Source organism: Microtus oregoni, unplaced genomic scaffold (assembly GCF_018167655.1).
Source record: "Microtus oregoni isolate MIOR12 unplaced genomic scaffold, Mior012 000026F_ref0000081, whole genome shotgun sequence".
Classification (NCBI taxonomy): Eukaryota; Metazoa; Chordata; class Mammalia; order Rodentia; family Cricetidae; genus Microtus; species Microtus oregoni.
Window position 1 is genome coordinate 25,126,696 of NW_024543085.1, and position 13,877 is coordinate 25,140,572.

The 13,877-nt window shown below is 44.0% G+C and overlaps 1 protein-coding gene across 1 annotated transcript in view; it reads left to right on the plus strand.

The window, feature by feature from the left end:
- Positions 1 to 4,262: 4,262 nt before the first annotated feature.
- The window catches only part of Ahcyl2 (adenosylhomocysteinase like 2), a 163,110-nt gene continuing 153,495 nt past the window's right edge, over positions 4,263 to 13,877 (plus strand). The window contains exon 1 of the mRNA XM_041675330.1: positions 4,263 to 4,697. Coding sequence (XP_041531264.1) covers positions 4,329 to 4,697 — 369 coding nt within the window. The 5' untranslated portion in view covers positions 4,263 to 4,328. The remainder of the gene's footprint in view (positions 4,698 to 13,877) is intronic.

Sequence of the window (13,877 nt, forward strand, 5' to 3'; positions counted from 1 at the left end):
AGGCGCACCCTCTTCCCTGAGCTTTCCCCAGCTCCCTTTCTTGCTCCATGTGCCTGGTGACTTTGGCTGTCTGCTCATAGTGTGGCACTAGATGTTTCACAGAGTGATCTTCACTGTGTCCTTGGAGAAATCCCCAACCCTAGGATTTTCATTTCCTCTCTTGGACCGGTCAGATGCCTTGTGGAAGATTATTGCTGTCTGCCAGGCTTCTGGAAGCTGAATGAACCAGCAGAAGGAAAAAGACCTGTAGGCTTAAACTTTCCTTAAAGAGTTAATAGTTAATGCACAATCCCCCTGCTTCTAGTCTAGCAATCCCACCTTCCCCTACGTTTGGTTTGCCTCAGCAACAAGGCTGTCACGGAAACGGCAGATGGATGGGATGGAGCTGGAAAGGCAAGGAAAATGATCTGCTTGTCGATTCTAAGTAATGGAAGGACATGGACAAACAGAGACTAAATGTCCGCCTCTTTCCAGGGCTCACACTCCTTCTCTTTCATCACCACATCCCACGGAAGGCGGGTTCTTCCGCTCAGAAATCAATTCTAGTGGCCGGCCAGGTAGGCAGCTGCTGGGTACGAGCTCCGTGTACGCCAGCTGGCTGTGCTGAAGCTCCCTTGTGCATTACGGGAAGAAAAATCAGTTCTAGATTGTTAGCCTCTGCCCAACAGCTGGAGGACGAAGCTCTGGTCCCCTTCTTCAAAACAGGAAGGAAATGATCAAAGTCAGACATGTGAAGAGAAAACCTAATATACTCTTGTGTCTGGCAGATTTGGGGGTTTTGTGGAAATGGCAGTGCTCAGGGGCCTTCCAGTACAGGTTTGGAGACCGGGAAATGAAAGTTTCAAAAGCAGAGACTTCCAAGGTACTAGGAGTAGACGGAAGCAGGTGATCTCTCCCTTCGTCTCCTTCTGGCTACGGGGAAACAGCTTTTCCAATGACTGCGGCCCGCTTGAGTTTCAGGGCTGTTGTTGCGTTCTGAGCAGCACAAACTCTGTGATCACCTTTGCCTCAGTTTCTTTAGAAATAAAAAAGCCTACCTTATAATATGGGGATGGAAAAGTGGCTCAGCTGTCCCTCCAGCGGACCCAGGTTCAATTCCCAGCACCCACATGGCAGCTCACAGCTGTCTGTAACTCCAGTTCCCGACACCTCTACACAGATTTACATGCAGGCAGAACACCAATGCACATAAAAAATAAAGGCCAACTATATTTTAATGCATCTTCCTTTCGTTAATAGTCACATAAAATCTCAAAGAATGTGCAATTAAAAATGGATTTTTAGCGTGTGTGTGTGTGTGTGTGTGTGTGTGTGTGTGTGGTCTAGAAGAGGGTGCTAGAGTTACAAGTGACTGTGAACTGCCCAGTATGGTTGTTGGGAACAAACTCCAGCAATGGTTCCTAAGTTCTGAGCCAACTCTCTCACCCCTAGAATATGTAGTGTTGTCTCCTGTTTTTAAGACTAACTTTTTGTTTGTCTGTTTTCTGAGACACGGTTTCTCTATGTAGTTCTGTCCTAGAACTAGCTCTGCAGACCAGGCTGGCCTTGAACTCACAAGTCCTACTGCCTCTGCCTCCCTAGTGTAGTGATTAAAGGCCTCCACCATTAGGCCCAGCTTTTAGCCTAATTTTTAGTCATAAATATTTATTTCTCTTTACTGTTATAATACTATTGGAAAACAATTTTTTTTTTTCGAGACAGGGTTTCTCTGTGTAACAGCCCTAGCTGTCCTGGACTACCTCTGTAGATCAGGCTGGCCTTGAACTCAGAGATCTTCCTGCCTCTGCACCCCCCTCCCCAGTGCTGGAATTAAAGGCATGTACCACCATTGCCCGGCTATTTCTTATTTTTGAGACAAGATTTTGCTAAGTAGTCAAGGCCAACCTTGGCAAATTCTTGATACTCAGGTCTCAGTTCCTCAGTGCTTGGAGTACCATTATGACCTAGCCAATACATAGGTTATTTTATTTTATATTTTATTATTAAAAATAAAACTGGAGGCTGGTGATCTGACTTAGTGGTTAAGAGAATTTGTTGTTCTTTCAGAGGACCCAGGTTTGATTCCCAGTACCCACATATCATCACACAATGATCTGTAACTAGTTCTACAGGACCTAAAACCTTCTGACTTCAGCCAGCACCAAGAACCCACAAGGTGCAAGCAAAACACTAACACACATAAAACAACAAAGTAAGTGAATCTAGGGGCTGGAGAGATGGCTCAGAGGTTAAGAGCGCTGGCTGTTCTTTCACAAGTCCTGAGTTCCAATTTCCAGCAACCACATGGTGGCTCATAAAATCTGTAATGAAATTTGGCGCCCTCTTCTGGCTTGCAGGCATACATGCAGGCAGAAAGTCATACATAATCAATCAAAAGAAAGAAAATCTAAAGAAATATTAGATTGAAAAATTATACTAGGCCATGAAAATGGCTTGGCCTTTAAAAGCACTTGCCCTCCGAGTCTACCACCTAAATCCATTATCCGGAGTCATTATCTGAAGTCATTCATTATAGGAAGAGAACAAACTCAGATGCCTTTGACTTCTACCTGTGACCTGGAGGACCCAGCAATAGAGGCCTGAGTCTCAGTAGTTTTCCCTGAGACAGTACCTGGTGGCCAAGAAAGACCACAAACTGATGGTACCCAGGCACCACCCAGGAACAGACCAACCATCCAAAGGGAATTCCTAATGTTCCAACCATTGTTGATAGGATCACTTGCCAGCACACACCTATCGCTTTTCACCAGGACATCCCTAGACAAATGTCAGCCAATCAGGGATCCCGAACCTTAGAAATCCCTCCCCGCCACCTTTGCTGCTACTACAAAAACCTAACACTAACTGAGCTCGGAGCTCTCCGATAGTTTCAATAAGTTGGACACACAGAGAGACCAAGTTTGCAAACTTGTGTAAGATAAAGGCTTTTTGCTTTTACATACAAAACTCGGTCTCCTAGATGATTTTAGGGGACTCCATGATTTGGGCATAACACACGATGGTATAAGCCTAAGCCGCACCCGCACCCCCCCCCCCCCCCCCCACACACACACGATGTTATAACTTCTCGACGGCTGGGTGACACATGTTTTCTAACTCCAACACTCTGGAGGCAGTGACAGGCAGATCTCTGCGAATTCAAAGCCAGACCTAATCTAGAGAGATCTAGACCAGCTGGAGACAGATGACAAGACCTTGTCTCACTAAATAAAATGTCTATATATGTCTTTCTTACACTAAGTGCAAAACAGAAAAATATAGACAGTAAATCAGTTTTTATCACTTAGAAAAATCACTATTTAGATTAACATTCTGCTATGTAACATGTGCATCTGAATTTCTGATTATTTCTAGAGAATAGTCAAAATTTGACTTCATTTAAAAGGAATTCTCAGCTCTGAAATTTCAACTTGAAGAAATTAACTTTTTACTTTCTTTTTTTAAGGCAGTGTCTTGCTTCTTAGTTCAGGCTTGCTGGCCTTGAACTACTGGTGCCGCGCAGGCTTTGGTTGTTTGGTTAGTATTACTGCGAACTCCACCACACCCTGACGAAATTTCTTCCTTTCGGAGCTGATTTTAGCTTCTTCACTAAGAATATGCCAGAAATCATCAGAGCAGGCAATGGCTTATTTCATTTCTTCTAGAAACCAACCCACTGAAGAGAGGCTTTAGAGAGCCAGCTCCAAGGGGAGAAAACCATGCCTCCCAGCTTGCAGCCGGCGTTCACCTCCCATGATGTGCCGCTTTTCCTTTAAAGGCCGCCCACATGATCGCACACATGCGCACACTCCGGAGGAAATTCACGCCGTCAGGGGAGCGGGTCATTCTTCCCCCACTTTCCCCGGGGTTTCTGGCATTCCCTTCCGGAAACCGCAACCCCTCTGGAGACGTTTTCCTCATCTATTCCGTCGCGTCATCCGTTTTCATACTTTTCCGTTAGTCGCTGTTCTGGGAGTTCCCTCTCCACAGAAAACTACTTTCCGGAGGAAGGCCAAAGGGACTACAACTCCCAGGAAGCTCTGCGGCCTGTTTCCCCACGCGCGCAGTGCAGGTTGGGTGCTGAAGTCCCACAGTCTTCTAGCCACGTGCTGCCCGAAGTAAGCGTACTACAGGTTCCGTGGGGCCTGGCGCATGAGTAGGCCTGGGGTGGGGCGGGGCTGGAGGGGCCGGGCTGGCGGCGAGCGAGCGGGCGGAGGAAGGGGGTGGGAGCGGAGGCGATGAAGGGGAGGAGTGGGGGTATGGGGGAGGGAAGGGGAAGGGAGGCGGGAGGCGGGGCCGAGTGGGAGCTGGAGCTGGAGTCGGAGCCGGCGGTTGCAGTGGAGGCGGTGATGTCGGTGCAGGTTGTGTCAGCAGCGGCTACCCCCAAGGTGCCTGAGGTGGAGCTGAAGGATCTGAGCCCCTCCGAGGCGGAGCCCCAGTTAGGACTGAGCACGGCGGCCGTGGGCGCCATGGTACCCCCGGCGGGCGGCGGGGACCCAGAGGCTCCAGCTCCGGCTCCCGCAGCGGAGCGGCCCCCAGCCCCTGGCCCGGGCTCCGGGCCCACCGCGGCTCTCAGCCCCGCGGCCGGGAAGGTGCCTCAAGCGTCGGCCATGAAGCGGAGTGACCCGCATCACCAGCACCAGCGGCATCGCGACGGCGGCGAGGCCCTGGTCAGCCCCGACGGCACGGTCACCGAGGCGCCGCGCACGGTCAAGAAGGTACTGTGGCCGGGCTGCCTCTCGGAGAGGCAGGGAGGGCGGGCAGGGGAGCGGCGGCCCTTGGCGGCACGGCATCACCCGCCTCCACGCCCTCTAGATCGGGGAGCCGAGAGCCCTTTCCCCCCCGAACCGGCTCTCAGAGCGACCGCCACTCGGTGCTCCGCGGCCAAGCGGAGCCTCCAGGTGCCACGGCCGTACTTCTCTACGAATAACATGGAGGTAGCTCTCTTCGCTACTACTTGGACCAGGCAGGGGGAGGAGAGGCACCTACTACTACACCCCCCGCCTCCAGCACACTCCCGCGTGTGATTTTTTCCGGACTGTTCGGCGCATAGAAATCCTTCCCTCCAGCGATAAGGATGGGAAGATCTTTTTCCCTGGAGAGCGGGGAAGCAGTAGTTAGCTCTCTTGCGAGCTCAGGCAGCCCTCTGAGTTGTCTGGCTTCTGTACAGACGGTGACTTTCTGCCTTTCTGTGGCCAGCAGCTTTCCAACAGGGCAGTACTGATCCTGTGTCCTTCCTTTCTGCCCTGCATTTCCTTGCACCGTGCTTGTAGATGGTAGAAGGGTAATGGAGAGACGGTTCACTCTTCAGAGGTCTGCTCACCAGAATGACTAGACCGTGTTTGAAGAGAAGGCTTATTTCGTCGATTGTGAGCAGAAAGTGTTAGGAAGAAACGCTGCTACTTTTGTGAAAGCGATCCGATGGGGCCTGTCTCAGCCATCAGCTTCTTTCATACATAGTAACGAGTAATGATAGCACCCGATATTATTTATGCATTGACTATATCCTTTACCACCTCCCTCGTTTTTTCTCCCTTCTCCATGCTAAGTCAGCACAGGAGGAAAAAGACAAGAGATACGGCTCATCTAAAGAGAAATAATGGCTTTAATTTTCTAGACACAATATGAATACACAGATTTCTATTTTTCTTCATTATAGTGGGTGCATTTTGTTCTGTCAGAAAAACAATTAAAAGGATATGAAGTCTATATTGGGTTTTCTGTGTTGGGTTTAGGTGACTCTTGGATCCAGCCAAACATACTGTTGTAATTACCTCATGACTTCGATAGAGCTGTAAACTTTTTCATTCTTCCCAAATGTAGTGATAAGTGATGTCAGCGGCAAGACTGAGGGAATTTTAACAGTGCTTTAGGACACGCTTTGTCTGTCCTTAGCTATTCGGTGTCATCCCTGTCAGCGTGTCGCCCCCCCCCCCCCCACGCAATTATAGTTAAATGGAGGAATTACAGTTAAAAAAGGTGGCCTGGGCTAGGGTGCTTAGGTAAAAGTTAGGAAATCCAAAGCATATTTCTCACTAATTAAGATGCTTTGTAGCTTTGGCCAAATCTTTTTCTTGTGATTATTTTTTCTAAAGTTCGTAATTCAGTTCCTTTAAGGCTGAAAATGTTGGAAAAACTCCTTTTAGAGTGTGAAGTCTACACTCAGGTAGAGATCTGGGTTTGAATATAGAGAGCACCCCTTCCTCCAGTACTAACTTTTGAATAATTTACAAATTCTGTAAGTCACTTCTTTTATAAAACGTGCATACTTATTATAATTAAGGATTAAAAATGTGCTCTTCACATAGAACTTGGTACCTATAATAGAATCTTAAATGATAACTGTTGTTAAAATTGGTTATTTCGCACCCCAAAGCTTAGGTATGAGCCTGTGACCTTCTCTGAAATGTGTACATATTAGTAATAGTTTGATAGATTCTGTATAAAGAAGTTTTAAAAAAAATCACAGGCCAGCACCCTAGAGCCTGTTTTTTTTTTTTTTTTAATTCTTATTGTGCTTCTTGGACATTTTCCTTGTTGCTGAGCCACCTTCTTCCTGTCTTTTTTTTTTTCAGTATCAAAATCATGTTCCATGATTCTAGATTTACTCAGCAGCCTCAAGGCTCTGAAGACAGGGCTGAACTTGCCTTACAATGTTAATTACACCAAAATCCCATCTTATTTGCTGAAAGTTAAGCAGGTGAAGTCCTGGGAAGGGTGCAGCTGTATGACTTGGACTTTGCTGAGCTTAACTAGCCTCTTCTCTTTTCCTCTTCCCTCTCCTTTCTCTCTCACTCTGCCCCACTCCTCTTTTCTTGTTAGGGTCTCAAACTGTAGCCCAAGCTGCCTGGAATTATGTAGCTGAGGCTGTCCCTCTATAATCTTCCTGCTCCAGCCTCCTGAGTATGAGATTACAGTGTGCACCACCACGCCTGACCTGAATTTTTTCCTTTTCCCTTTCCCTCCCCCGTCCTTCCTTCCTTTCAGAAAGTCTTGTTGGTTGTAGATGTGGTTCTATTGGTAGAGTGGTTGCCCTAGCAGGCAAGAATCTCTGGGTTTGATCCACAGTACCATATAAACCAGGCAACCAGGCATGGTGGTACATTCCTGTAATCTCAGTGCTGGGAAAGTAGAGGCTGGAAGATGAGAAGTTCAAGGTCATCCTTGGCTACTCAGTGAGTTTCAGGCCAGCTGGCTTTGAACTCAAGATCCTTTGTCTCAACTTCCTGTGTACTGGGATCTAAAGTGTGTACCACTACATTTGACTTGCTGTTTTTAAAAAGCACATCTTGTGTGTTCTCTCTCTCTCTCTCTCTCTCTCTCTCTCTCTCTCTTGGCTTTTCGAGACAAGATTTCTCTGTGGAACTCGCTTTGTGGATCAGGCTGGCCTGGAACTCACTGAGATCTGCCTGCCTCTACCTCCGAAGTGCTGGGATTAAAACTGTGCATCACCACCGCCTGGCCTTTAGTTTTCTTAATACTGAATTGACTACAAGTAGAAAAATCACTCAATAAGGAGCCAGTTGTGTAATGTTTTGATTTATTTTGTGTAATGTTTGGTTTGAGCCTTTCTTGCTTTTTAGATTGTCTAATTAAGCTATTCTTCCCTGACTCTCTTCTGCTTTTTAAAAATGTGTAGAAGGACTGGTGTACTAGGATTAAAATAGTTGCCTTTGGTGGTGTAAATGGTGACTGTTGCTTTTATTTTGTAACTACCAGACAATCTTATTTATGTTATTACATTTCCATTAATGGTTTCCCTTTTCCCATTTGTGTATCAGTTATCAATTTTCTTGGTCCCGTTACTTTGGTCAGCCACACAAGGAAAGTATATAAGAGCCCGACTTCCCAAGTTCAGTAACCATAAGAATGAACACAATGGGGTATAGGTTACTTGGTCACATTTTACCTTTGGCACCTGCCTTCATCCTGTAACTCATGGTACTCTATAGGCCAGATCTTTTCATTGTGGTTATGTTTGTATTGAAAGTTCTCTTTCATAAGCCTATTCCAAGTGAACTCAGTAAACATCTCTGAGGTAGTAATTTATGAAATGGGAAAATAAGTTCCACTGTGAGTTTGACAGCAGTTAAGAGCGTTTCTTCCGCCGGCCGGTGGTGGCGCATGCCTTTAATCGCAGCAGAGCCAGGCGGATCTCTGTGAGTTTGAGAACAGCCCGGTCTACAAGAGCTAGTTCCAGGGCAGGTTTTTCCAAACCCTATCTCGGAAAAAAAAAAAAAAAAAAAAAAAAGCATTTCTTCCATGTGTTCTTGAAATGGGTGTTAGCACAGTAGAGAAAACAAGGCAGGGGCTGGAGAGATGGCTCAGTGATCAAGAGCATTGCCTGCAAAAAAAAAAAAAAAAAAAAAAGAGCATTGCCTGCTCTTCCACAGGTCCTGAGTTCAATTCCCGGCAACCACATGGTGGCTCACAACCATCTGTAATGGGGTCTGGTGCCCTCTTCTGGCCTGCAGACATACACACAGACAGAATATTGTATACATAATAAATAAATAAATAAATAAATAAATAAATAAATAAATAAAACAAGGCAGAAGAGGATTTCTGAGAAGTTGAAACTTCTGACAAGGAGGCTACAAGCATTAAGAACCTCAGCTGGTGCATGCTGACGTGACTATCGGTAATGACCATGTTCAGACAGACTCCATGTTTTTCTTGGCAAACCTATCTGCATTGTACTTGTTTTGTTGCTGTCAGGAGAGAATGGGTTGAGCCATGTTAGCGCTTTCTTGCCCTGAATTGTTTAAGCCCTCATTTCAGTTAATTATAGATTACTGAAATTGAGTGTTTTGGATAGAGGCATGGGAATGTGCGAACAGTGTGACTCCCTTGCCAGTTAGACAAGTACAGCCTGGCAAAGTGTTCCGTAAAGCAATTGGCAGTTGGACCCTAATAATAGTTACCAGTAATTGGCCTTTTATGTGCCAGGAATTGTCATAGGTATTTCTGTAATCCTGACAAGACCTTTATGAAATATGGATGGCATTATCTCAGTTTTACTGCGGAAATGTGGTTCAGAGAGGTTGAATGCCTTGCCCAAGGTTACACATCCACAAAGTGGCAGAGGTAGTGTTTAAACCCATGTCTGTCTCCACAGCCCGTGCCCTTCTCATTGTGCCACACAGACTCTTTCCGAGCTCTTAGACGCTGGCCTCTGGTCTGTAGATGTCTGAGTGAGCTCTAAGGTGTGTCTGTGTGGCTAAGGCTTAGGTCATTCAAGACTACAGGAGAGTGAGTCAGGCTTCAGGAAGAAATGTAGAACACATGCTCAACCTCGAAGAATGGTAAAGTTAGAGGATATGAAGAACAGTTAACACAGGGAAGCGTTTTAAAATCACTAATACTAGACTTCTGTTTGTAATTAGCTTGTAACCTGATTATGTATCCCCACACTCTTCTTCTTCTTTTTAGAGAGAGACTTACTGTCATAGGTTGGCCTTTTTAGCTCCATTGTAACCTAACCTAGCCTCAAACTCCAATTCCTTCTCTTTGCACCTCCCAGGATTATAAGCATGTGCCATCATGCCTGGCTCTGTCCTTATCTTTAAAGTTATGAATCTGGTGACCTGAGGAAAAGATTCCTTTCTGTTAATCTAACAGTTTCCCTCTGTTCTTTAAGTCCCTCCTCTATGAAGTCTTTGATTAAACCTTTTGAGAATTAGAAAGGGAAGTATACTGCTAGGTATTTTTTAAAATTATTTTTATGTGTATAGGTGTTTTGCCTACATGTATGTCTGTGTACCACTTGTGTGCCTGGTGCTGAAGGAGACCAGAGAAGGGCTGTAGATTACCTGGAACTGGAGTTAGAGCTGTCTAATGAGCCACCCTGTGGGTGCTGGGAACTGAAGCCAGGTTCTCTGGAAAGCAGCCAGTGCACTTGAGCACTGAGTCATCTCCCCAGCTCCCTTGTTAGGTGGTCTCACTTTGTACTAGGCCTTGTACTTACAGCTTGATGGTATTTAATCCTTTAAGAGCTCTTAAAGATAGTGTTATCCTTGTTTTGTTGAGGAAACAGATTAAGACATTTATCTCAAAGTTACACAGCAATGTACTAGAGTGAGCAGAATCCTAATCTGTTTGACTTTGGAGACAAAATTGTGTGTTTTCAATTGCAGGCAGTTGCTGTAGGCTGAAGTTCCAGTTCTGTGTTCCATGCCTTAAGGATGACACCTAGATCAAAGTTTTCAGTTAATTGAAAAAATTAACAAATACAAGTAGTCTACTTTCTCTTAATAAGAAAGGTAAATAATCTTTATTCAGAGTCTTTGTTGAGCTGAATTTTTGAGTAATACTCTTCTGTTTTCATGGTAGGGCTTTAAAAGATGTAGTGGTGTGTGTGTGTGTGTGTGTGTGTGTGTGTGTGTGTGTGTGTGAGAGAGAGAGAGAGAGAGAGAGAGAGAGAGAAAGAGGAAGAGAGAGAGATGGGGGATATGTATGTGCAGTTGGTTCATGTAGAGGCCAGAGGTCAACCTCATGGATTTGGATCTTTCCTTCCTCTTTTATGTGGATTCTAGATATCAAATTCAGGTTGCCAGGCTTGCACAGTAAGTGACTTTACCTGCTGAGCTATATCATTGTCCCTTCAAAAAATTTTAAATTAATTGTTTTAAAAATAAAAAAATTAACGTTATCTTATGTAAATGGATGAGTGCCTATATGTTTGTGTGTTTACTATGTGCATGATGGTACTTCAGAAGCCAGAAGAGGGCGCCAAATCCTGGAACTGGTAGAGTTACAGAGTGTTGTGAGTCACCGTATGGCTGCTGGGAATTGAACCTGAGGCTTCCGCAAAATCCATCTCTCTAACCCCCTAATAAATTTATTTTTAAGATAAGCCTCCTTTGTGTAGCCCTGAGATCATCTTGCTTTAGCTTTCACAAGTTCATGGATTATGGGCGTCATGTAGGCCTGCCTCATAGTTCTCACTCAGCATTCAGAGAGGCACAGTGGAGTCGGCTGGCAGGAGAGCCGTCTGGCAGGAGAGCCGTCTTGGCTATTGCCTAGATCCTTCACCCTGTCCTATATTCATGTGGTAGACATAGCTATATCCAATGGACAGTTTCAGTCAGCCTGATAAGATTTTTATAAAATTTATAGGCGCTCTTTGTAGTCTTATAGGCTTTATAGGCTAGAAACTCAGTGAAAACAGATCAAAGGAGAAAGTTTCTTCTGTCAATTTTTAATTCTAAACTTTCTATTTTAAATTTTTATTGCATATATATTTTATGTATATGCACATGTGCATTTGTGCAGCTGTGGAAGTCAGAGGACAAATGCCTGGAGTTGGTTCATAACGTGCATTCCTGGGATCAAACTCAGGTGTCAGAGGTGGCAAGTGCCTCTAATCATTGAGCCATCTTGCTGGTCCCTCTTAAATTAGCTTAAGTTAAATAGCTTAAGACATGCATAATTTTATCTCCCTCTTCCACAGCTGTATTCTGAACAACCAGCTATTTTCTTTTATCTTGTACACTTGCATTAATAGCTGGTGATTTTAAAATTTTGTTTTCAAGGCTCCATCAATCAAAACTGACAGTTTTGGGCTCTGAGTTCTTAGAACTTAAGTAAACAAGGGTGCTAGAATACTAGTTGAGTTGTTCTGTTGTAAGTTTTTCCTTAAAACCTTTCTGAATATTGTTTATCTGAGACTAAAACTGACTTTTCTAGACTAATCACCTCTAGTGCTCCAGTGCAGCCCTTTTGATTACTTTAAAAGATGTAAGGACCAGCAAGATGGCTCAGTAGGGAGAGGCTCCTGCCATCAAACCTGATGACCTGAGTTCTGTGCCTGGAAACCACATGATTAAAGACAGAACCAAAAGTTATCTTTTGACCTACACATGAATCAGTCCCACCCCCAAAATCAGTCAATAAATGCAATTCTAAAAGTTAAAAGAAAAAGAAAAATCTTAAACATTAAAAAAAATATTTAATAATGTTCTTGGAAACTCCCTTCTCGATCTTTGTGATGTTTACAGTATCTACAATTTACTCAGTACATACTTCATGCTAGACATCTGTCTTATCTATTAATCCTCATAACAACTTTATATCAGATGAGTAGCATTTTCTGTGTTTTACAGATGAGAAAATACAGACTTAAAGAGAGTAATTAACATGCCTGAGACTTTGCCAATCTGTGATGCCTTTGGGATCAGTGAGATGAAACATTACCCGTAGCAACACTGGGAGGCTTTGTCACATTGCCAACCCCCTACTACTCTGACCAAACTCCCATGTGATGTCTGCAGGAGCTGCTGCTCAGACTGCTCTATGTAACCCTTTGGATATTAGCATCTATCCTGTTACTGGAGGAGACAGAACCACCGTGTGTCTTCACATCATTGTTACTTTGCTCACCTGTCATCCACCTTAACACTCAGCTGTTTCATCTCTGTGTTTATCCTTTCAGATAACTCAATTCCTTTCTACTTTACCTTTTTCAACATTCTATTATGAGAAAATCCCCGTGTAACACCAGCCTTTAGACAGCAAGATCAAGTCACGGGGTGACAGTGGAGTGTTGTTAGTGTTGGCACATACTGTAGAACTGTAACATGCAAATTCAGCAGTAGCATCTCTTGCTTGTCACCATCACTTGTAACATCTTTGCCAAAACAATTTTATGATTTTTTTTTAGCTGTGTATCGTTGAGACAGGTTTTTCACCCTAGAAGCTATTTTATATTCTTTCTGTAAATTCCTTTTCATTTCAGTCCAAATTGACTTCTAGTGCTTATGAAGCTGAGTAATGTACCAGTTGTACTAACCTTCTACCTTCCTAGTTGCCTGAAGCCATGGAGCTGGAAGCTAGACAGATCAGTACCAGGATGTATTTGTGATCAGCAGCCTTGTGAGAAGTCAGCATTGTCTAGCAGTGTTAGGCATGTCTCTATCAAGTTCACCTTACCATTGCAAATGACTGTTTCATGCTGTATTTCTCCTCTGTGTGTGCTCTTCTATTTAAATCAGTTATAAGCTTTCTCTTTCATTACAAAAGCAGAAGACCCCCACATGGAACTTCTCTGTACTTCTTGTCTACAAACCTATGTGTACCTGGGACTCATCTTTCTCCTCATACTATTATGTCCTTGTTCTGTCAAAAACAAATCCCTCCACAGGTGCTTTAATCATATTTTTTTCAGTGCTATTCAAGAAGATTCCTCTGATTAGTTCCTCTTTCTCCAGGTATTTTGTCAATATTCAGACTTAACTTTGCCTTCTTCATTTTGGCAACTCTATTCGTCAACCTGCCAACTTTCTTTTTGTCTTTCAGAATCTAGCTTCCTTATAGGATTTTTCTATTCATACATTTTTAATCCTCATGAACTCCTTTTTCCATCCTAATATTCTGACTGAAAGAAAACTTGTGCTAATGTCCATTAGTTTGGGAAATGGTGTTTTGTTTTTTTCAGCCCTCATTTTATTAGATTTTTTGGCAACTTCTTATGAAACACATTGCTTCTTAGGCTTCTATGACACTGCTCTTTTGCTGTTTTTATTCTTTGGAGGGTGAGTTTTATATAGCCTAGCACTTGTTACAGGGCTAAGGCTGGGCTTGAGCTTCTGATCATACTGTCTCCTGCCTCCACCTTCCTAGTGCTGGGATTATTGTGTGCTTTCCCGCACCCAGCTTTATGGCACTGTTTTTTCTTTATTAGTTTCCATTTAATTTTTTGGCTGCAACTCATTCTTTGTTGGTACTTCTTCCTTGGTCTTGGGACCTCTTTTCTATTCATTGGATTCTCTCTCAGTTATCCACACCATTCTTGTGTCTATTAGTATCATCTATATTCCAGTAACTCCCAAAAGTATTCCTTTAGACCCGTCTTCTGAATGCCAATCTTAGGGTTGTATAACTGCCTGTTTGCAGTCAAG